Source organism: Pantherophis guttatus, chromosome 3, assembly GCF_059756535.1.
Source record: "Pantherophis guttatus breed Tessera chromosome 3, ASM5975653v1, whole genome shotgun sequence".
Classification (NCBI taxonomy): domain Eukaryota; kingdom Metazoa; phylum Chordata; class Lepidosauria; order Squamata; family Colubridae; genus Pantherophis; species Pantherophis guttatus.
In genome coordinates this window covers 76,001,619-76,025,930 of record NC_142065.1, presented here as the reverse complement: position 1 = coordinate 76,025,930, position 24,312 = coordinate 76,001,619, and the positions used below count along the sequence as shown (strand labels likewise).

Sequence of the window (24,312 nt, the reverse complement as noted above, 5' to 3'; positions counted from 1 at the left end):
GTAACCTATTAGAGTTGAATCAGAAAGTACTGGATAATGCAGGTAGTCAAGAAATTTACAGTTGAGATAGAAAGTTTGCTGAACAAAATGAAATTGCATTTGAAGCACAACATGTCCATTTCAGTGGTGAGAGTAGTTGACTTGATTTTTCCCACTATCCTTTTATAGGATAGTGCAGTGTTTTTCAACCTTGGTGACTTGAAGAAGTGTAGACTTCAGCTCCCAGAATTTCCCAGCCAGCCTTGCTGGGAGTTGAAGTCTACACTTCTTCAAATCATAAAGGCTGAGAAACATTGGGATAGTGGAAGCTTGTTAAATGCCTGTTTTCCTATTGCCAGGAAAACAAGCAATGACTTCATTGCTGAATTTGCTTTTTTTAAAAAAAACAAAATCTGTTTTCAGCTAGTATTTCACTAGGGTGTGAAAGGAAAAACAATGGACCTGTTCTGTCATCTCCTAAACCAACAGTATGAAACTTGTGAGCCCCCGACACCCATAGGTAGGGTAAAAATCTGCCATATAGGGATGTCATGTCTCCTATAAAATCAGTGCATATCTAGAACAGATAAGGTTTGCATTGCAATCCAGTGCCCAGTAATCCTGTAGTATAGCTTTGATTTCGTCCAAATAAGCCCCGAGGAGCTAAAAAGACCCAACAAATACTGAAAACAGTGTTCCTCAACCTCAGCATCTCTAAGATGTATGGACTTCAACTCTCAGAATCCCTCCAAAAAGCAATTCTGGGTGTTGAAGTCCATACAACTTAAAACTGCTGAGGTTGAGAAACACTGCTCTAGAACATGTTCCTGACACCTGGGCAGGGTTGAGTCCCTATCAGTCAATAGCAGAAGGCTTCTTGGGAAAAGATTATTTCCAAACCATTGCTGTAAAACATAATTGACAGTTATAGTTGCTGTAGTTGAACCATAAAACCTGCCCCTTGTTCTTAAGGAGCATAGCGACATTGTGCTGTAGTTAAATATTTTAATGAAAAGCTCTTAAGTGACATTAATTGCCCCATTTGGGACGGTAAGACTGGAATTTCCACATGAGTTGCTATCTCCATTGTTTAAAACATGTAGCTGTTTACCAGCACACTGGGAACACCTGCTAGCAAAGCTGTTTAACTACAAGTTTCCCTATTGTGCAATTCAACTAACAAGCTGTTTTAAATGGCCTCCTAATGCTTGTGTATCTAGAGTGATTTTTTTCCCCTGACCACTCTTGGGTCACATTTGCACAGAGCTATTCATCAGTTATTAGGCAGTTTCTTCCTGCCCTAAAGAGAAGCCAAGCTATGTAGTTTATTTAAAAAAAAAAACAAAAAAAAAAACAGGAGTGGAAGATAGGGACAAGACTGAAACTTGTCCTTTAATGCATTGCAAGGCTCAGAAATGCTAAACGGAGAAACAGCTGATAGCAAAGCTGTCATCAATCTCCATAGATAGGTGGAGTGTGTGACTCTGTGTGTGAATTTCTAGTCCTTGTGGTTTCTAATATTGGTCCTAATTTTCAACCACTGAAGTGGTAGTAATCGTCTTTTCTGCCACATAAATGAGTTGTACAAGGGAAATAATAAAAAGGAAGCAAAAGTGAAACAACTACATAACTTCTGTGAGACGTTTTCCAATTTAACTGTTACAACTCATTTAACTTTATAATAGTTTCCCTCTCTGTTCTCTCTCTCTTTTTTTTCTACAGCAACAATATAGTCATCATGTACAAAATGTGAAAATAAAGTGAATAGGTGCTAATGCCTTTGTTTTCCAAGGAAATCCACAAGATGAATGACATGTCCTGACATAAAAGTCCCTTAAACTGACATCACTTGAGACATGCAGAAGAGTCATTCATCTATCTGACCTGATTACTTTGAACCTGGTGATGAACTATCTCTATTTCACTCATTCAAAATGCAGTATCCATAAGGTTCTAGAGATCAGGCATCACCATCAATCAGTGTTACTGGACTATATTTTCAAACAAAACATTTTACACACATAGACATTCTACTTTCATACAGACCATGAAGCCCAGGCATGAAGGTCAAATAAAGTGATTGGCAAATCATGGTGCCCATTAAAGGAGAAAAAAGAAAAGCACAATTCCTTCATATTAATTCAATACATTAATACTTGCTTAACTTTCATCAGAATTCTAACATATTCATTACATTCTTAAGAGCTCACAAGAGCTGGAAAACAAACAGCATTAAGGGATGTGTAAATGCTTGAGAATGTCTCCTTTGATGAAGCTTAAAAGAAACAAATCTGGCTAGAATGATGTCTTGGAAAAACACGCAGGCATATCCATTTACTCAAGAGTCAATTATGAGTCATTTATAAGCACAGAATCTGTGTTTATCTAGTCAGTGGTTTTTAAAATCTGATGTACCCAGGGAGCTTTTTATATTGATTTATTAACCAAGGAACCACTTAGCCATGCCTTTATAATGCATGGAATTCTGGGAAGCATTATAGAATGTGTTCCAGGTTAGGTCTATTGCTTTCCATCATAAAAATATAGAAGTCATACCCAAGGCATTGGCAAATAATCATTTGCCAGGGTTTTTTTTTTTTTTTTTGGACAAATAAGGTTGAAAGCCTAATGAATTAGGGTCTGTGATTACATTTTGCTATCGAAGAAGATGGTGACACTGATGTTTCAGCTCAAAGTACTACTTTTAAGTTTACTTCAACTCCAGCAAAGTGGGCAGGAGGTTGGTTTAGAGAATATAAGGCATGCCATTTACAGATCTGTTTTGTTTAACCTTGTTATGGTTTGTGAGGTCCCTGGTGTTGTCTGACCTTGTCTGTTTTCTTGAGGACATTTCATTATCCAAACTAGGTAACATCATCAGTGCTAATAAGGAGTACAGTTTTCTGTCCTTAGTAATTTGGGTAATGAAACATCTGCAAGAAAAGAAGCAAGCTACTAGAGGACCAACAACCCCTCATTCCAATCCTGAGCTACAAATATTCTGCTTTATTGGTTTGTTATGGGTTCCCCCCCCCCATTCTAGCAGTTGTGGACTGGGAAGGCCAATCCTGGGAAGGTTACTTTCTTACCCCTTGGGAAGATCAAGATCCCACACTATAGGGCAGGAGATGAGAAATGTCCATACTAACTATACTAACAGCAATGTTAGTATAGAAAGGATACCCTTTATATATTAGCATGCAACATTGGGATACCAATATGAAATTTGTGATATTGTGACACATGTTCTGCCATCGTATCGTTATAGTTATGTCCATTTCATACTGAATGTTTGGCAGAATAGTGAGTCAAAATAACAATACAGAAGAAATGAAATCATGGTTAAACCTCAGCATCATTTTTTTTTCTCATCAAACCATGCATGTGATTTCATAATTCTCATCAGTCAATTCTTCCTGTAATGAGAATACATATACCAGTTTTTACTTGTTGCTGGAAAGCGTAAAGAAGAAGTCTATTCAGAACTGAAACATGAATTCATGTCATGTGTTCTGGGACAACTGAGCTCTGTGGGAATTGTTCCCAGCAATATCAGTAGGTATGGCCTTGCTGTCTTTCCTTTCTCTTTAGCAGATGCCAGAGAAATGCACATTGATAGAGCAATGTAATTGGAGACTCAGAAATCAACTGGACCTTTATTCACTTAAGGACTGAACAGAAAAATTATCTTCAGTGCTCAAATAGTCAGAGATAGAAGAAGTCAGCAAATATTAACAATAGACTTGATGTCTTCCAGGAAAATGCCTTCACCGACTCCTAAAGATTTGCTATTTTGACCATATTACTAAGGAAGAAGAGGTCCAAAAAAGAGTTTCTCCTGCAAACAATATAACATTGTCGCCCTTGGAAGATTCCAAATTGCAGATCATATTTTCCACATGGAGAATAATTGAATCCTCAAGATGGCAGTGAGAGGGACCTCCCTCGATGCCAAACAACCAAGAGGATGCACTCAAAATATATGCTGAAGAACATTCATGGAAAACTTAAAGACTCTAAACATCACATGAGAAGATGCTGAAGTACTTTCCCAAGACCAAAAATGCTGGAGATCCCTTGTTCCTTATAAGCCGCATCGCATGGTAGGACTAAAATGCTCTGATGGTGCCAGTGTAAAAACAACTTTGAATGGGAGTTTATTGGTTTGAACCTAAAAAAAAAAAAAAAAGATTAGCATTGAAACCCAGCAAGAAACAGAACCTATTTGTCTCATGGCCCTTCTTCTGGCTTCTTGTTTGAAATGAAGACAAATGAATGGATGTGCTCTAAGCCCTGCTTGCCCTAGAAATGGAAGTGGGAAAATTAGAAAGCTCAGGGGTATCAAAAGCTGTACCTCATCTCTGAGTCAGACAGGGAAGTATAAGTTTTGCTAGGCTTTTGGGAAAATAAGCATCTGCAAATTCAGTCCTAAATAAGCAGGGCATGTCTGAAGAACAGGTGTCTTTAGAAGTAAAGGCTGCCTTGGGATTATAGGATTCTGAACACAAAGAAGTGTCTCCTGCCAGCCATAATGACTCCAAGCTAAAGAATTCAGTAGTTCTAGTTCTTTGGGACTATTAAAATTGAATGATCTTTAGATATCTTCTAATTCTTTCCTGCCTTTTAGTGGTTGTGTAGACCATTGCAACTCAGATATGGTAGCCTTAAACAACAAAATCAGGTTCAAAAATGCAGAGTCTGAAAGTCAATTATCATGATATTAGCATCAACAGTAAATCAGGAAACACAGTGAATACAAACGCTGATGATGAGACAGCATTTCTAGCACTGGTAATATAGAACAAACTACTTATAAACTAGGCTAGTCATGAACTACCTACTCTGAATGCTTACTGCCAAAATATGTTATTCCTATTGTTGCTTCTATAGATTTTATAAGTGCTATTTGGAAGGTTTCAAAGTTTATCAAATGTTAGCATTCATGAATAACTGGTTGGATGCATTCTTTGATTCCTAGAACTGGTGTTTTAAGTTTTTTAATTATTTATTTATAAATCTGTTCTTAATGATCTTTCTTTCTTAAATATAACTTTGTCTCAAAAAAGCATGATGTGAATTCACTAAACAAAAGTAAAATGAAAATCTTGAATTTGATGTTGAAATCATAATAGTTTTTCTGTTGACACTGACTTAATGCTACTTATTTAACCATTTTTAAATGCATTTTTTTTAAAAAATCTCAGCCACAAAATCAACATGAGGAGTCTATTAAACACTCACACATGCACACAGTTACTAGAAAATAGAAAGGTTCTGTAGCATAATGAAATGCATAACTGCATAATTTAATGAGTATTCTGACAAGTGTAAAAGTTTTTTTTTTTTTATGTAAAGAAAATTGCACAACGTTTACCTTCTTTGCAGGTAAAGAAATTCATCAAGTGGTGAAACTCAGATATTATATGGTGATGACATCCATCTGTTACATGCTTGCTTACAGCAGATAATGTGGTAAGAGCAGCCATCATCAATCACACATTAGTATAATCCCACTTCACAATCCTGCTACTTCTGGGTCATTCAAGGATGGTGGCTATAATACTAATTAAAGTGTAAAGTGTTTTACAGAGTGTCAGTGGACATAATTATATTTATTTTTCCCTTGCAGGCTAAAAGGGCAATCAAAATATTAACATATGAGACCCTTTCTAGGAGTGTACTCAAACCTTGTAATTATCCAAATGTATTTGTAATGCAATACATTGCTTTAATTGATTGATGCAAAACATTGTGAGATATCAGAGGACGATGAAATGGTCAACTGAAAAAAGAAATTAGATCTGATTCTAAGATTAATTTTGCAATGCTGTGAGGAGGATTCTATTATCAGAAATGGCGTTCGAAACTCCCCTTTAAAGGACATTGTTATTTGCCTTGTAGTTTGTACATCTATATCTCTGTCTGGATTCTCATCCATTTGTATTGGAACATTAAATTCCTATATTATTACAATGCAAATACAGAAGTATGGCCCTTGCATCATGACATCATAATTCATGTTTCCCCATGTTGATATTCCTGTGGTTAAAATCACAGGATGATCAACATGGGTGGCATATATATTTATATGCCACCCAGAGCAAAACAGTTCAACTACCTGTATCATCCCCAATAGCTCCAGAAAAGTCAGGTCTTAATCACCTTCCAATTATTTCTAACTACATATCTGCATGCTTTTTCTACAACTTCACACCAGGGAGACCTGACACGGATCATGCCTAGACTTGGTTTGAATGATTTTTTTTCTTTGATATGCATTTGAACTGGCATAAATTATGACTTCTACTATATATTATATTATATCACAAATCTACTTCTGGTTAGCAGAATTCGTTATCTTTTGATGATTGTAGAAGTTTGATGCAAATTCAACTAGAAAAGATAGGACTGACTTATCGGAGATGATGTTGAAAGTTTGCTTAGCTTCTAGTGGATTTTTGCACCTATCTATATTTACCTCTATATTTACCTACACACGCACATATGCATGTGCACACACTCACACATATGGGACTCCTCCCAGGAGTCTCCACGTGGCCCATTTTGGATGCCAGATAAGTACAGGGCTCGCACGAAGGCTCTGGGAGGGCTCCAAAAAAGCCTCTGGAGCCTGGGGAGGGCGAAAACAGGCCTACCAGGCCCACTGATAACTTTTTTACTATTGTGTGCCAAAAGCGGGGGGAGTGCGGGGGGGTTGTGCGTGCATGTGGGGGGGCATCGGGGCATTGAATTATGGGTGTGGGCATGTGTGCATGCGACCTTCCCATGCTCCCCCCACTTTTGGCATGCGACAGCAAAAAGGTTAGCCATCACTACTCTATACCATACAGCTGAATGCACAAATTGGCCTAGCAATTGTACTTTTATATACATAGAAGAAATACACTGTTTAAAACAGTAAAATAGTTGTACACATATAAATAGTATAATTACATCTAGTTAAAACTAAGCCAAAGAATAAATAGAACAGTAGAAGTTCTCATGAGATCTAGGCATTTTCAAAAATCCAATAGAATAATGAATACATATACTATCCAACATACTATCCAAATTTATATCTCTCTGTGATCATTATTGAGAGAATTTTGGGAGATATGTATCTCATTTCAAATTTAGTTCAATTAATATGTACAAGGGATAGTACATATAATGTGCTCATGTCAATATCAAAAGTATGTCCCCTGTGTCTTATCTGCACACATTGTAATGTAGGATCAACAATTGCCAGGATCCCCATCATCTTTCCCAATATTATCTAGGTGGGAGAAAACAACTGCCAATTCTATCCCTGAACACAGAAGGAGAAAGTTCTATACCGTTTCAAACATTTTTTATCAATAGAGCCTTATTGTGATTACTGTTTTTTATTTGAAGGACATTGTTTTTGATTTCTCCAAAACAAATCAAGCACAGAAAAGAACATTTGCAGGGTATTATAATCCAAGTACTGTAGGAATTCATCTGGAATAGTCATTTCTCTCCTTCTGATGCTTGGAATAATGGCTTAGTCCTAGGAATATTAATCTATAGAGTTTCCTATGCAAAACACTTTTAAAATAACATTATCTGATTTCCATGCCTTCAAAGAAATTGGATGTAATGAAAGTAAGCACTGTTAAGCAAAAAGTAGTATAGTTCAGCAACAGTATGCTTGATTATACTCTTGGTTTATACTATATATTACAGTCAATTTTCAACCAAGGAAATGATAATTTTCCTAATTCGTAACAGAGTAATAGAAGGCTGTATGCGATTGTACCTTGGGTTAATCAAAGTCTTTACAAATTGTACACATACCAACAAGTATTTTGACCTCCTGATAGACCAGTATCCAATCTTACGTGAGATCCTTATTTCCATTTCAGGACCCTCTGAAAAGAAGAAAATAGCCCCACCACTGAGATGTCTGATATCATGGAGACATACAATCATTTTTCAGACTGAAGGGAGCATCCTCACAAGAAAGTTGCTAGGACAGCTGGAGACCAGCAGATCACCAACATCTGAATCCTTTCCCTATAATGTTCTCACTGAAGACCTTGTGTCAACAACAGGTAAAACATTACTTTCTTATCAGAATACCTAAAACTTGTCTTGGGTTGTCCAGATAGTAGGCGACTATTGGGATGAATTGTTAGGATGGGTGTTTTATGAATGTTAATAGAGTATCTGCTAACGAGACACTGAACTGTTCTGTCACTAATTTCTGAATGCTACCATTTCGATTGTCTGATATGACGCTTTAATCTTTCTTGGCATATGCAATTCAGAAGATTGGAATAAGATGGAAAGCCTCGGAGACTCTTTCCTTCCCTTTAAACAGAAATATACAGTAAGTTTTTAGCTTTTTTTTTTTTTGTCATAGGAGTGGTAGAGCTGGACTGAATCCCCATAACAGCTGGTTGAAAACATGTTTCTAACATTTTTCCAGCTAAGGACCTCTCCTTAGCTGTTATCCATTCTCTCTCCAAGGTAAGTACTGAATCTTCAGTGCTTGCTTATTTATAACATAGGTTGACCTGATTCAGTTTTTCCTGTATTTTTGAAATTGTTGACTCCTAATGCTACAATTCTATTTGCTTAACTATGGTTTGATGAATGCAAATGGTCAAACACCAGAGAAATCATATTATGTCTTACCCTGGATGATTTTCATTGACTCAGCTGAGGTATTTTTATTAGAAAACCTATGCCTTATTCTAGCTAGAAGGCCAGTAGAACCATCTCGTCAGATTAAAATGGAATCATTAAACTACACTTAAATTCTTATGAACAATTTACTTACTTTGAGTATGACTTGCTGATATGCATACGTACAATGCAAAAAAGACCTTAGACTAAAATTTTTCGCTTTTGAAGAGCTTTTCATTTAAACATAGCAATGGTTTCATTTTTCAGATTCCCATGAGACTGGAATGGTCCTCCCTTCTCTTGCAGCACCCACTGCAAGATATGTCCTGTGCTTTTTCTTTGCAGCTTCCAGAGTTGCATCTCCAATTTCATGTAGTCCTTAAGAAAGTATTTTTTTTAGTAATAAGAATGCTGTATAACCTTGAGCAAGGGTCATCCTAAGTTCAGTTCTAAAAACAGCAGAATCTGAAGGGGTTCAGTGATCTGACTTATAGCACTTCACTTTAAGATAACACACTAATTATATTCCATACCTGTGTAGTTTTATTTGTGTCTTTACCATTGCTATACTGCTTATTAATGAAATGTTCATAAATGTTAACGTTATGAAGTATAAACACAGTTCAAAGAGCATCCAAATCAAACTATTTCCGAATAATAGAATAATTGTGTTGGAAGGGACCTTGGAGGTCTTCTAATCCAATCCCCTGCTCAAGCAAGAAACAAATCTATGTCATTTCAGACAAATAGCTGTCCATTCTCTTCTTAAAAACCTCCAGTGATAGAGCACCCACTAAAATTTTCAAAATACTAAGGCAAATATATTTGAAAATCAACTGAAAAGTCTGTGAATGCAAATATATACATAAGAGACAACCATTAGCAAAAGGTTATCTTTTCCAAGGTTAGAAATTCACCATTACATTATCATTACTGGAAAATAGAGATTGATGGAACAGGATATTCTTTTCACATACAGTTTGCTTTAGGGATGGATTTCTCTTCTGGCAAATTTGAATTTTGAGTTAAGGAAAAATAAATGGTAAATTCAACATTGGTCACTCTTATTTTCCAAACCTTACAAGGTGGCTGAAATTCTCTTCTATCTTTTTTTCAACTTAAACTCTTTATGGCATTTCTGATGGCTCCTGGAATGGCCATCTGGTTGTGTGACACCAGCAAAAAGTGTCACACACACGCAAAAATTCCTTGCACAACAACTTTTGTGTTGTCTCTATCGAAATATATTCTGCAAAAGTCGGAAAAGCAACCAGACTATATTTAGTAAATGTGAAGTATTTGGAGATGGGTAAAGAAGGTAAGTCATATGATAGTTTTCTGTATAATCAGTAAAGTCTTGCAGCGTGCTATGGAGGTTTTTACAAATCCAACAGAAATCCAACAGAAATATAGTGTAATGTATAAGGTGAAACAATCTGGAAAACTGACACTTGGACATTGAATTAAGAAGCATGTATGTGGGAGATTGATTCATGTGTAAAAGTTAAGGATTCGTTAAATTCTATGAATAGCAATAGCACTTAGACTTATATACTACTTCATAGTGCTTTACAGCATTCTCTGAGAGGTTTACAAAGTCAGTATATTGCCCCCAACAATCTGGATCCTCATGTTACCGACCTTGGAAGGATGGAAGGCTGAGTCAACTTTGAGCCTTGTCAGGATCAAATTTCAGACTGTGGGCAGAGTTAGCCTACAATACTGCATTCTAACCATTGCACCACCAGGGCTCAACGGTTAGAATGCAGCTCTATGCATTCTAACCGTTGGCTATGCAGTATTGGATGTTTAGAGGTCTAACTGTTTTTCTTTTGATATTTACAAGCAAGTTTAAACATTCATAATAAACTCTAGAGATTGAAGTTATATAGCTTCTCTGTTCCTTTTTTATACATTATGAATTTAATAATTCTTAAGCATATTGTACTAGCTCTCACAAAAAGCAACATATTTTATTCTACAAATAAAAGCTTTTAGCAGACTTTAGGGGATGTTTTAGATTTTTGTTCTCAGCAGTGATATTCCCAGCATAGAGAAAAAATGTATAAAATACAATCCACCTACTAGCTTTTTTCAATTCTGTTGGGTGAAAGATTATCATTGCCAAGTCAACTCTGTAAGGTAATTTCATTTTCATCTTGCACTGCACTCACTGCTGTTGCTGAGATTCATATTTGAAAATTGTATTCAGGTCTACTTTGTTACATGAAAAACATACAGTTCAATTTTCATTTCATTTCCTAATATCAGAGATGCTGCAATGAAAGCAGAGAAGTAAACACAAAAGTTGTGTAAAGAATGTCGAGTCTCTGGGTATTAATACATTTTTTTCCAGAAAGAACTTTAGAAGTATCTTTGAATTTCTGTACATACTGTCTCATTCTATTTGGATTTTAAAATGCACGTTTATTGATGGAATAGCCTGAAAGATATGAAATGAACTTATTAACTATTACCTTTAAAAACACTTACTTTAATTCTTCCTGCAGACTGGTCATGTATAGAAAATATATAATGATGATGATGATGATGATGATGATGATGATGATGATGATGATGATATATATATATATAATGTTTTTTTAATCTTTGTGGCAGTCTTATCAACATAATCTGAAAAAAAAAACCTACAGACTTTCAGATTATTATTATATATTTTATACATAACATATTATACTGTATCATCTTATATTATTGACCTGACCTACCTGACCATAGTAAAGTTGACTTATTTATTTATATATGCTCACAAACCAAAATTGCAAATATACTATCAGGCAAGTTATATAAATAAAGCAATATTAACATTATGAAATGAATAATTGCATTGGCAACCTTCAGTCTCAAAAGGTGCTCTAGAAAGAGGTTCTAAAACAGCGTCTGGTGTGACTAAAAAGGCCAATTCCAGAGGCAATCTCTTCCACACTGAGGGCAGATACACTGTGTCCCCGGCCCAGTCCCCAGATTTCGCTGGTTCCAGGACTGCCTCTTTGCCTCAACCTGCCGAACAAATATCCCTTCGAATTGGAGAAGGCCATGCTGCGTCTTTAGCCTTCAAGCTGAACGATCAGAGGTCAAGGTTTCCCAGGCATTAATGTCCATTCCCAAGGCCTTTAGATTCCTCTTGCAAATATCCTTATATCGCAGCTGTGGTCTCCCTCTGAGGTGCTTTCCCTGCACTAATTCTCCATACAGGAGATCTTTTGGAATCCGACCATCAGCCATTCTCACGACATGCCCAAGCCAGGGTAGACGTCGCTGTTTCAATAGTGTATACATGCATATATTATATAATATATATATATATTATTATATATAATATATACATATATTATTGACCTGATTTACCTGATCATAGTAAAATTGACTTATTTATTTATATACGTTCACAAACGAAAATTGCAAATATACTATCAGGCAAGTTATATAAATAAAGCAATATTAACATTATGAAATGAATAATAATAAAACTTACAATGTAATTGGTTTAATAACCTTTCTTATAATGTAATTGGTTTAATAAAACCTAGTTTAGACCCAGAATCTTCCTGTAGCCTATTTGGTCTTGTGTTTAAGGAACCAGGCTACAAACCAGAAGATTGTTTGTCCTGCTTTAGGCATGAAAGCCAACTGAGTGACTTTGGGTCAATTTCAGTCCAACTGACCACACAGGTTGTTGTGAGGGAAAAGAGGAGGTGGAAAGATTAATATGTATCTTTCCAACTTTGAATTATTTATAAGGCAATTGTTATGTCACAACATATAAATATATATACTGTTGTTGTCCTCTAGCCCCTTCTAGTGGCCGGAGAGACAAATATGCCCCAAGTATATTGTTTTGAAGCTGACCCAACCCATTTTACCCATCAGCCCGCACTCTTAAACCAAGTGCATGCTGGGAAGCCAGACTCTATTTCGTTTAGCATTTGGAGAAGGCAGAAGCACAAGGTCATCCAAGGACAAATCCACATCCCACACAGAGCATCGCTGGTGAGATTTAAATTGCTTGTATTTATTAATCGATATGTTCAGCAGTAAGTTAATACTGTCTATCTTGTATTTGGTTCTCATTGTACGTATTCCTATTTTCCCCAGTTTAGGTGGGTTTAGCTGCATATCGAGCTGCATGCAGACTAATGTGTAGCGAGGACAGAACAGTAATAAAGGCAGGATAAAAATCTAATAAATAAGTAGCCATCAAAACTGAACAAAATGTTGAAACCTCTTTAAAGATTTCTAAGCAGTTATCTGCTAAAAGAAATCAGAAATCTGATAGCACCTTTTCCGACTAATCAACTTTATTAAAAGGCAAAGGTTTTTGTGAGCTGTAATTTCTGCTTTTAATAAAAAGCCTATGCCTTTTAATAAAAATTGTCAATTGGAAAAGGTGCTACCGGATTCCTAGGTTTGTTCGTTTGGTTTTTTTTTTTGCCATCATAGATTAACATGACTTTTCTCCAGCAATGTCTACTAAAAGAAAGTCTATGTTCTCTTCGGTGGAACAGAACAAATAATTAACAAGGAGGGGTGATATTTGGATACCATCATGCTAGGTATAAAGTAGGGCTGCCAAACTTGCGGCCCGCAGGCCAGATGCGTCACATGCTGGCCATGGCCATGCCTGGTTTAGCAAAAGGGGGGGGATACATCACGTGACGCCACTGTGACGACGTGAGTTTGACACCCATGGTATAAGGGACAACTTGACAAAGCGTACAGTGTTAATTTAATAACTTCTTCAAACAAGAACAAGTTTAATCCTTGAAGGAGATATTACTAAACGTCTTCTCCAGAACCACTGATGGAAGTGACATACTTGATTAAGAAGTCATGGAAATTCACTATAAATCTGAAACCACAATGATGAAATATACTAGAAAACTAGAATACTTTACCAAACAGTGCAACATAACTTTCCTTATTTGTTAACAAATACTGCTAAAGTTTTTGCTCATGGCCAGTATAATTAATTCACGTCTAAAGTTTAAATAATATGAATTTGGCAGAGCAAGATTACTAGGATGATGGTTGTTATTTATAGCATCTTTTTATAACAATGCAAAATTTTAAGTTAAAATATATCATTGCATAATCTATTTTAATTATAGACACTATAGGGACAAGCATTACCAACTTACTTTGTATTATGTATTGCTATATTATGGCGTATTCCCGTATGGCACATTATTTGGTTAGCTTGCTTGGTATTTAATTACCCCCCTATAGTGAGAAGCAAAGCCATAGAGTGTGTCTTTGTTTGGGGCAATCTTTTTTATTATTATTATTTTTCAGCATCTTCTATAACCAGTTATTATTCATTTTTTTGACTCCCGGCAATGTAATAGCTGAATGTCCAGCTGGTGTCATAACAAAATGTTGTTATATCATCAGCCAGGGATTTGTTTAGAGACTTTTTAAAAATTATCTTTGAAGGTTTTGTATACAGATCCGTAGAGTTCACTTTCATCTTCCTTTGATTTATCATGTGCTTAGAAGAGCAAGTCGGTTGCTTGAAACTGTAAGAAATAGGCAGAAGTGCTGCTGGTCAGTTTGGAACGATAGCATGAATAAATAATGTTAGTAACTTTATTACATTGCAATCAGATCAGAATCTCTACTCAAACATCAGGGTTCCTATTCTTAACTCTTTACAAAGATGAACTGTACAATTATTGCTGTTTACTATTCATGTTAAACATATATAGTGTAGTGGTGGGTTTCAAAAATTTTTACTACTGGTTCTGTGGGTATGGCTTGGTGGGCGTGGCTTGGTGGGCATGGCAGGGGAAGAATACTGTGCAATCTCCATTCCCACCCCACTCCAGGGGAAGGATACTGTAAAATCACCATTCCCTCCCCACCCATGGGAAGGATACTGCAAAATCACCATTTCCTCCTGATCAGCTAAGATTTGGGAGGCAGAGAATAGATGGGGGCGGGGCCAGTCAGAGGTGGTATTTACTGGTTCTCTGAACTACTCAAAATTTCCGCTATCGGTTCTCCAGAACTGGTTAGAACCTGCTGAAACCCACCTCTGATATAGTGGTGATTGTACCTCATAGCCTTATTACCCCCTGTATAGATTATTCAAATGTGCCCAGAAGTGGGCTTCACATAATTTAACAACTGGTTCGCCTAGTGCAGAAAATGGGAGCGCACACACGCCTTCCGTGCTTGTGCGTGGGTTCAAACACACAGCGATTTCATGCATGTGGCTTCCAGCACACCTTCTCGGGCAGCCGCAGAGAGTAGAGTGGGCAAGACGTGGAAATCAGCTGGGCTGTGTGGGTGGGGTGAACAAGCCAAAAAGTGATATATATATATAGGACAGAATAGCACTGGGGCAGGTGGGAGGGCCCAGACAGTGGTCAGAACTACCGGTTCACCCAAGTCAGTCAGAACTGGCAGCAGCCCACCTCTGAATATGCCCTGTGTGAGAACTTTTCAAGCCATGCATAAACTACATTTGGTGCAGTATTTATATGTTGTTAATTATTTATTTAACTAGGTTTATATGCCACTTTAAATTGCTATGGGGGTGACAGAATTCAACATTATATAAATTGAATAAATTTATACATTTATAAATAAATAAAATGTTTGTTTATTTAGAAGCAATGTTTACAGCCAATAAATATGACATTTAGATTGTAAGTGAATCCCCAAATTCAAGCAAACTAGGAAACAAATTTATACTAGAGTAATCTGTCAGAACGCACCTCAGTACTTCTACAGATATGGTGAAATGCAGTGGTGAAATGTAAAATTTGTTACTATGGGTTCTGTGGGCTTGGCTTTGTGTGGGGGGGGTAATGTGACTGGGTGGGCATGGCCAACTTTTTCTTTTTTTACTTTTAAAAGCATTTTTTTCTACAACCTCTTCAGACCTTTTAAAAGCCTCTGACAATCCCAGCTGAGCCGCACGATCATCAGAGGCTTTTTTTTTTACTTTTAAAAGCATTTTTTCGGCCGAAGAGGTTGTAGAAAAAATGCTTTTAAAAGTAAAAAAAAAAGCCTCTGATGATCATGCGGCTCAGTTGGGCATGGGGGGGGGTGGGGGCATAGGGATTTTTGCTACCGGTTCTCCGAACCACCTGCCGCCATCGCTACCGGATTGGAGGATCCAGTCCAAACCGGGAGCATTTCACCCCTGGTGAAGTGTAAGTCTACTACTTGCTTACAGTATATTAATCTATAGGAGCCTCTATGGATTTTACTCCGTTAGTCATTGCCAACTATAGAGGGAGTTGCTCATCTCCATTTCAAGGTCATTGAACCATGTCTGAAGACATTTCCGTGATCATGTGGGCACTGTGACAACATGGAGTGCTGTTACCTTCCTACCAAAGTGATGCCTATTTATCTACTTGCATTTGCATGCTTTTGAACTGCTAGTTGGCAGGAGCTGGGGCGAAGATGGGAGCTCACTCTGTCATATGACACTGAGGTCTCAAATCTGGGCTGCCAGCTTTCTAGCTGACAAGCCCAGCATCTTAAACACTGAGACACTGCACCGACCCCTATATAAATCAATATATCAATCTATAAAAAAAATTAATTTTCATATCATGGGCACTGCCGAAAGTAAATAGTTTTTCTCTCTCTTTTCTGTATAGCGTATGTATATCTGGAAATGTCAAAAATAAATCTGCAATTTTGTATGTGATTCCTTGCTTGAGTAAGAATTTCTTAGTATGAAAATCCCACATTTTGTTGAATCACTGTGCATACATCTGTATTGTTTTTGAAAAGGTTTTTTTAATTGCTTTCCCTTCATTTTTTGTTTAGGTTTAGGTTTATTTGGATTTATATACCGCCCTTCTCCCGAAGGACTCAGGGCGGTGAACAGCCAAAGATAGAACACATACAATATAAAATTTAAAAACAATTTAAAACATATTAAACAAATTTGGCCCATACTAATTAAAACACCCCTTTTTTAAAAGCAAATTAAAATTAAGCAATTAAAAAGAGTTAGGCCAGCCCAGCTTGTTGGAATAAAAAAGTCTTGAGGGTAGGGCAGAAAGTGCGTAAATCCAGGATCCTCCGTATCTCCGGGGGGAGCTCATTCCAAAGGGCAGGTGCCCCCACAGAGAAGGCTCTCCCCCTGGGGGCTGCCAGTCGACACTGTTTGACCGACGGCACCCTGAGGAGCCCCTCTCTGTGGGAGCGTACTGGCCGGTGAGAGGCTACTGGTGGCAGAAGGTGGTCTCGTAGGTACCCAGGTCCTAAGCCTAGTGCAGTGGTTTGGTTTTTTAAATTTCTAATTATTGTCTAAGAAATAAATTTCGGTGTAATCATTATTGTTCCAAGCCACAAAAAAGTGAAATACTTTGAGCCATTTCAGTAATTTCCTCAAGGCTTTCCTTGAAACGAACATCCTTGCCAAGGAATTATTTCATGAAAATTATTTCCTTTTTGATACAATTTTATTGAAGTTTTAAAACCAAGAGTAAACATTAATGCAGATTAAAATGGAATAAGAAAGAATAAAGAAAAAGAAAGAAAGCTAAACTGCAGAAAGAAAAAAATGTAGAAGATTTTTTTTAAAAAAACAACATAAACAGGAGGCTTGCAATATTCTTTACAACAGTTCAAAGCCATTTATAATTTAGCTTCATGCCCACTTCCACTGCTTTTTTGCTCACCCGTGATGATTTTTTTTCCTCTGTTTTGTTAAGGAAATATTTCTGAAACAATGATCCAAACAATGACAATGGCTTGTCTAGTATAGTTTAATAATCTTAGGTTTTAGATAGAAGATTGTACTAGAAGATCTCCAAGGTCCAACTCTATTATTCTGCTATCCTATGATATTCATCTGCCATATTAATCAATGGCTATATATGTAGAGATTAAAATTAATGGATTCCAAACTTGCAATAGCATTAGGCTCCCAAACTGAGGCATCTATGCCTATCTAAAAAGTCAAGTCATGTAGATTCTTTTTGGAAACATTGTGAAAGTTGGGAATTGGAAATCATTTTAAGATGAGGGTCCTCAGCTCGTTTTGTGACTATAAGCATATGATTTGATTATGTAGTGAATATGTGATAAAAAAATAGAGCCCTGGAGCTTTTGAACTGGAAAGAAAAGAACAAAATCACTTCACTTTCTTTTTATAAATGATATTCCTCTTCTCATTTTTAAAGTAAAGAATGTATTGCTTCTAAAGAACATTTTTGTAATCTACTATGAGCAATTTTAATTTAGAGCCAGAAATAATTCTGAAACTCTGTGGAAACTCTTAATACATGGAATTCAATTCAGATAAAAAATGCATTTTAATATGTAATAATCCCTCCTATGCAAATTTCACAGGCTACTATAGTCTGGGAATCCCTATCTACTTTGAATCAACTGTACTTTAAGAGAAGATATAGTGATCAGGTACTATCTTTTCCCAAAAAAATTACCATTCAATATCCTCATTCCTTTTTTTGGTGAATATATCTTAAAAGAACTATGATTAATCATTATAACAATGTTTTTAAAGGTACTATAGGAAAGTCATTAAGTCTCTCTCTCTTTTTTTTCATTCTCATATACTCACACAGCCAAAGCCCTGACATACACACTGAAGTTATTGATTGATTACAGTTATATCCCACTATCCCCCAAAGATAGTAGGGAATATCTCTTCTCTACCACCTTTATCCCACAAAGTTTCATTACTTACTGTGGTTCATTTGAGTGGAGATTGAACTTGGGCCTCCTGAGTCCTTGCTGATCCTCTAACCACTACTCTGAGCTGCTTCTTTTGCACTATTTGAAAAGCAGACTTTTCATCAAGTCTTCTTTTTTTATCACTGCATCATAGTGTCATTTTATTGAAGGAAAGAAAAGCAATCCCAAGTGAAGTTTTTCAAAACTCCCTTTAAAAGCTACAATTAAACTAATTTCAAGTATTCCATTTCAAATATTCTTTCAACCTCAAAATATATTTGTTGGGAATAGGCTAAATCTCTTTCTTAAAAGACTAGAAATCTAGTAATGGTACTTTGCACTTAATGGGGACAAATCCTTGTTCCAAAATGTTTTTTAAAAACCCTCACTCTATATAAAATCCTATTCACTAGGATTTTATATAATATACATATAATTTTATATAAATATAATACATATAATATTACATATAATATACATATTATATGTAAAAAAAACCAGTTTTTATATATAATAATTTTATGTAATTATTTATTAATTAATTTATCCTATTTCTAGAATAGTGTTCAATGGATATCTTGAAGTACTTTTCTCTGGTCAGTCAGGTAGAGAGATCTTTAACGGCCCAGATATTTATGAAAAGAATATGGAATGTAGCCAGTATTCCACCTATATTTTTTATCTGGATCTGGAGGGGAATCATAATGTACAAGATGGCCCCTCGTTTTGCTAGACATCAAGCAAAAAGTATCACCTCCTTTGTGTTATTTCATCCCAGAAGAAAGGCAGATGCTAATAGAGTAGGTGCTTGTTAAAGGAGGAGAAGCACTGAGGGAATTGTCCGTTTGTCTTGAAATATTTGTTTCGAGGGGAGAGAGCACCTTCCAATTCCCATTCACGCAACAGAAAGGACATGTACTAAGAAGTGATAAAATGTTTGATAGAAAGTCCTGAACAAAGGTTTTTTTTATCTGTCAATCAATCAACAGAGAATAACAACCAATAGAATGGACAGGTATGGAGAGAAAAGAAATGTAAGATGTAGTCAATAGGAACAACACACAGGTTTCTATGAAGGATCATTATATCTACCGTTAATGCCTATACAGTGCTCTAAAGAAGGAATCAGCTGTAGTATTTTCAACAAAATGAAGGAACAGAATAATGGTAAAGGAAATTAAGAAATAAATGGAGAGAGAGAGAGAGAGAGAGAGAGAGAGAGAGAGAATTCCATTTCCATTAAATCATATCTGAAAAAGGAACCATTTTTTATTTTTTTTAATAATATACAAATTCAGAAAGTTAGCTAATGGATGCAACTGCATGAATTCACAAGCTGTGTGAAACTCAAGTGAACTATGAAAGAAATATTAGTGACTCAAAAATTAACATTGGATTTTGATTTGGTTCTTCAGAAATACTGTTTCCTTAGAAAATGCAACGTTTGAATCTGACAAACCTCTATGAAGCAAGCACTCAAGCAAAGATTAGATTACACTGGATTATATCTGCCAGAAACTATGTTCAAAAGTATATAACTATGTAGGAGTATTCATGGCAAAGTAATCTGAAATATAAATTTGCCAGCCGAATCCAAGAAGAAAAAACATAAATTTCAAATAAGCAGAAATAATAAGAGACATTATTTTTTTAAAAAAAATATGGAAATTATGGAATTATAGATTTAAAAAAATCTAAGGGCATGAAAAGGCACTTTGGTTAGTTGGCAAAATTAAAAAAACTACATAAAACTCCACAAGTATTCTGGAAAAAAAATGTTTATTTTAGCGCTGTACTGAAATCAGACCACATTTCACTTATTGCTGGTCAAATCTTTTACCCTTATCTTTTTAACTTGTGTCATTGCTACTGGTCACTTTAAACTTCTGCATGAGAACATCATGCATGAGATATGCTATGACATTATTGTCATATTTTGTTCCTAATTTGAAACCATTGCTGTCATTACTAAAAATATGCAAATCAATACAAAATAAAATAAAATAAAAATGGACAAGACACTTTATATTTTCCGCTTAATTTTCCCCTTAATTACATAATTTTTTTAAAAAAAAAATGTTTAAATGCTAATTTAATTCTAAATTTTTACGTTTGTGTTTTTGGAAATTGCTTTTTTCTTTTTCTCATTTCCAATAGGTCAATATTTCTTTTATTTTACCTGTAGAAAGGATATTACTACGGTGACCCTTTTTTCAATATTGACAAGGGCTTGAAAACTCAGTCCTTTGAATTTTAAGATGCTTCAGGGAACATCTAATGGGCAAAAGTAATTGGGCAAACTTTTACTTCTTAAGTATCACACAAAAAGGAAAAGATAAGTTCAAGGAACTGATTTCATGCCATAAATCTCCAAAAAGCACACATACAGTGCAGATATAAGGGACTGAAAGTTTCAGTTCCTTAGTCTCTGTAGTAGATTTTGGGACTAAAAAATAAATGGGAGCAAGCATAATTTTTCTATCCCAATGCTAATGTAAACATCGTTTGCATGCATATTCCTTTATCATATTTATCTGCTAATGAAAATTGCTGAAGAATTTGGACTGTAGAGTTTGGTGGTAAATAGGAGTAGTCCTCGAATTACAATCACAATTGAGACCACATTTGGTTGTTAAATGAGTCACACCAGTGGTGGGTTGCTACCGGTTCACCCTGGATTGGGTGAACCGGTAGCGGCAGTGGCAGGAGGCTCCGCCCACATGTCCGGATGTTTCTGCACATGCACAGAAGCATTGCGCTAGCGCACGAGTGTGCACGCGCCCACGAGTGAACCAGCAGCGACGGGATTTGAATCCCACTACTGAGTCACACCCAATTTTACAATCATTTTTGCCATAGTTGTTAAACAAATCATTGCGATTAAATGAACCATGTGGTGGTCACGAAGCAAATCTGGTTACCCCCCGTTGACTTTGCTTGTTTAGAAGTCATCTGGGAATATCAAAAATAGTGATCACATGACTCTAGGATGCTGCAACCATTGTAAATGTTTGGTTGGTTGCCAAGGGCCCACAGTTCCATCAAATGATCATTGGGATGCTGTGATGGTTGTAAGCACGAGGAATGGTTTTGAGGAACATTGTAACTTTGAATGGTCACTAAACAAATGATTGTAACTTGAGGACTACCTGAATTTCTCTCACAAGAGTTGAATCATTCCAATTTAACAAGACACTTTGCCTTAATAAGGAATCTTACTCTGTCTCAATGTCAAGCTTCCAAGTCTTCAGGGTCGACACTCTATAATCAGATCAAAGAGGTGCTTTGCTCTACTATTTCACAGAGCAGTTCCATTCAACAAACTTTTGTGCTCAAGAAACATTTTGAGGGATATGATTTACTCGAATGTTCATTTGAGTTAAAAGTGGATGCTCATCAGAGATGAAAATCAGAGATAAAAAACCCAACCAAGAACATTTGAGGAAAAAAATGAATATAATTTCCTTCCTTCCTTCCTTCCTTCCTTCCTTCCTTCCTTCCTTCCTTCCTTCCTTCCTCCCTCCCTCCCTCCCTCCCTCCCTCCCTCCCTCCCTACTTCCCTGCCTTCCTTCAGAAATTATTAGGGGTGAAGTTAAAAGCTGTAACCCAAATACATCTTTCCAGGGAAAACAAAGCACTGACTCAGCTATATGGTGTCAAATTAGGCAATTACCACTCTACAAAGCACCTTTGCAAGGAAATGAAAACTGTTGACTCAGCCATAAAAATATTTAGAAGGCCGAGAAATGATGCTAAACTGGGATAATATTCTGGGAAGTGAGCAGAGCTCCAGGAAAGGAAAGTGATTTTCTACAAAGAAATTATGCTGTTTTTTCTTTCTAAACCCGCTTGTCTTTGTAGTTTTACCCATTACCTCATAGTTGCACTGATGGATGTCATTGACCACATGATGTGTGATACCCTATGAAATATTTGGCTGCTGTATCCAATCCCATGCACATTCTAATTTGCATAAGTCTATAAAGAGTGACCACAACCCCATCTCTTTTTTACTTCAGGTTTTTTTCTCCAGTGCTGACAATCAGCAAATTTGTGCTTCTGATAACGCTTACTGGTTAAAACATTGTTGAGGGTAAAACTGCCCTCTGCAAAGTGATGCAACGGACCAGACAGCAAATAGATACGTTGCTTAGCAAAACACACAGATACTCACAGACTCTGAACGTTTAAAAAAAAATGAACAGTTTTTACTTGTAGTAGAAAAAACAAACTTGGCTTCTCAAAACAAAGATAACACTTCTTCAAATAATCACGGTTCAACACAAAAACATAGTTTGCTTACAATTCCAGTTCTCTTCAGTAACACAGACACAGTTCCTTTCAGCAGTTCAACCTTCTAATAGGTTGAAGAAGTGAATGAACTTCCTGCCTTCTTTTATGTCTGCTTAGCACAGCCAATTAATCATCTTGTAGCAGTTAAAGTCACGGTACATAGTTTTCTATATATTACCTACCCAACCGTAGGATAAGCATCCAACAAACATACCCCTAAAAATTCTATTAGAATACATCAATATTACTGGGTTTTTAAAAATAGGACATAATTAAAATTTGTTAGTGTGTAGTTTTGTGCCGTGCCTTTTTTTAAAAAAATACCCCCCCTCACCCTTTGGGTTTTGAGGAAATAGAAATACTGGCAGATCTCCCGTTCATGCTATCAATTAATGCACGCTTGTGGAGTGACACATCCAAATTTGGTCCCAAGAGAATCTGTGGTGAAATTCTTCTAGTAATTACATATTATCACTGTGCAGTGGTTTTGATCTGATTCCAGAAAGGTAGTTTGGAATATGTGATTGAAGGAAAGGGATGGCTGCTTTAAAACTGCAGAAAGGGCTAACTTTACGTTCCTGTATGTTACAAAAAACCTCTTTGGAATCAAATCTGAAGTTCTTGCAAGGCCTATTAAATAGTTTTTACTCAGCCTGATTGTTGAGAAGAAGATTGCTTCCTCGGTTATACAGTACACCTTCAGAATGACATTATTAATTGTCCCAAAGTTGCTTTTTCAAAAAAAAGCAACTGGACTTTGTTTTTCCTTGGAGATGTTTCGTTTCTCATTCAGAAGCTTCTTCAGTTCTGATTGAAGTTATATAGTATATTATTGAAGTTGTATTGAAGTTATATAGTATATTATATAACCATATTATATAGAACTGAAGAAGCTTCTTGGATGAGAAGTAAAATGTCTTCAAGGAAAAACAAGAAACCTCAGTTGAAAAATAATAAGCATCTTTGGGACAACCATGACCTGGTGACTGAGAATTTCTATCAACATTAATTGACATATAATGGACTTTGTCTGAGGGCCAATTTTCCACTCCATGAAAGTTGTTGTTTGGGGAATGCATGTATTGAAGGTAAAAGAGTGAGAAATATTGTGGGCCAACTCATTTTTAATAGTTAAGTGCTGATTATTTCTAAAATTCTCTTCCTTCTCTGAAACTTACAAAAAGATTTAAATATTAAAGTACTTCATAAAAGTATGCCTACGTAATGAAGAGAATATTCAGCCCAGCTCTATGGATATCCTCGCCATCTTTTTAAAAATTTTTTAAATATTTTGCAACATTTATAAATGTACAAAGTCAAGGAAAATGGACTTAGATCTTCATTTATTTCCTAGAATACTTTTGTGATGTGCCTGGTCTCATTAACACTCTCACAAACTTACTTTGTAATCAAGGATACCATAAAACAAACAAATGAATAAAACCCTGAGTAAAGGTGAGCTGATTGTGAAGCCATGATTGATTATATATGAAGAACAAAAGTTGTGAAAAGCAAATGGCATTGGTGTATTAATGCTTCTGATGCTATTTCTTTGACTTCATGCATTACAGAGTATTCGGTATGTCCCTGAGGCAATTCAATACTTAGTCAACAATTCTGTCAGTGCATCAACAATGTATGCCATTCTTCTCCAACCTGATGCCCTTCTGATGTGTTTGAAGTCCAACAACATTTCCAAAC

At 36.1% G+C, this 24,312-nt stretch overlaps 1 protein-coding gene across 1 annotated transcript in view; it reads left to right on the top strand.

Moving 5' to 3' along the window:
- LOC132711204 (uncharacterized) overlaps positions 1-24,312 on the top strand; it is a 117,919-nt gene that overhangs the window by 35,537 nt on the left and 58,070 nt on the right. Inside the window, exons 2-3 of the mRNA XM_087889864.1 lie at positions 7,866-8,054; positions 8,271-8,332. Coding sequence (XP_087745990.1) covers positions 7,866-8,054; positions 8,271-8,332 — 251 coding nt within the window. The remainder of the gene's footprint in view (positions 1-7,865; positions 8,055-8,270; positions 8,333-24,312) is intronic.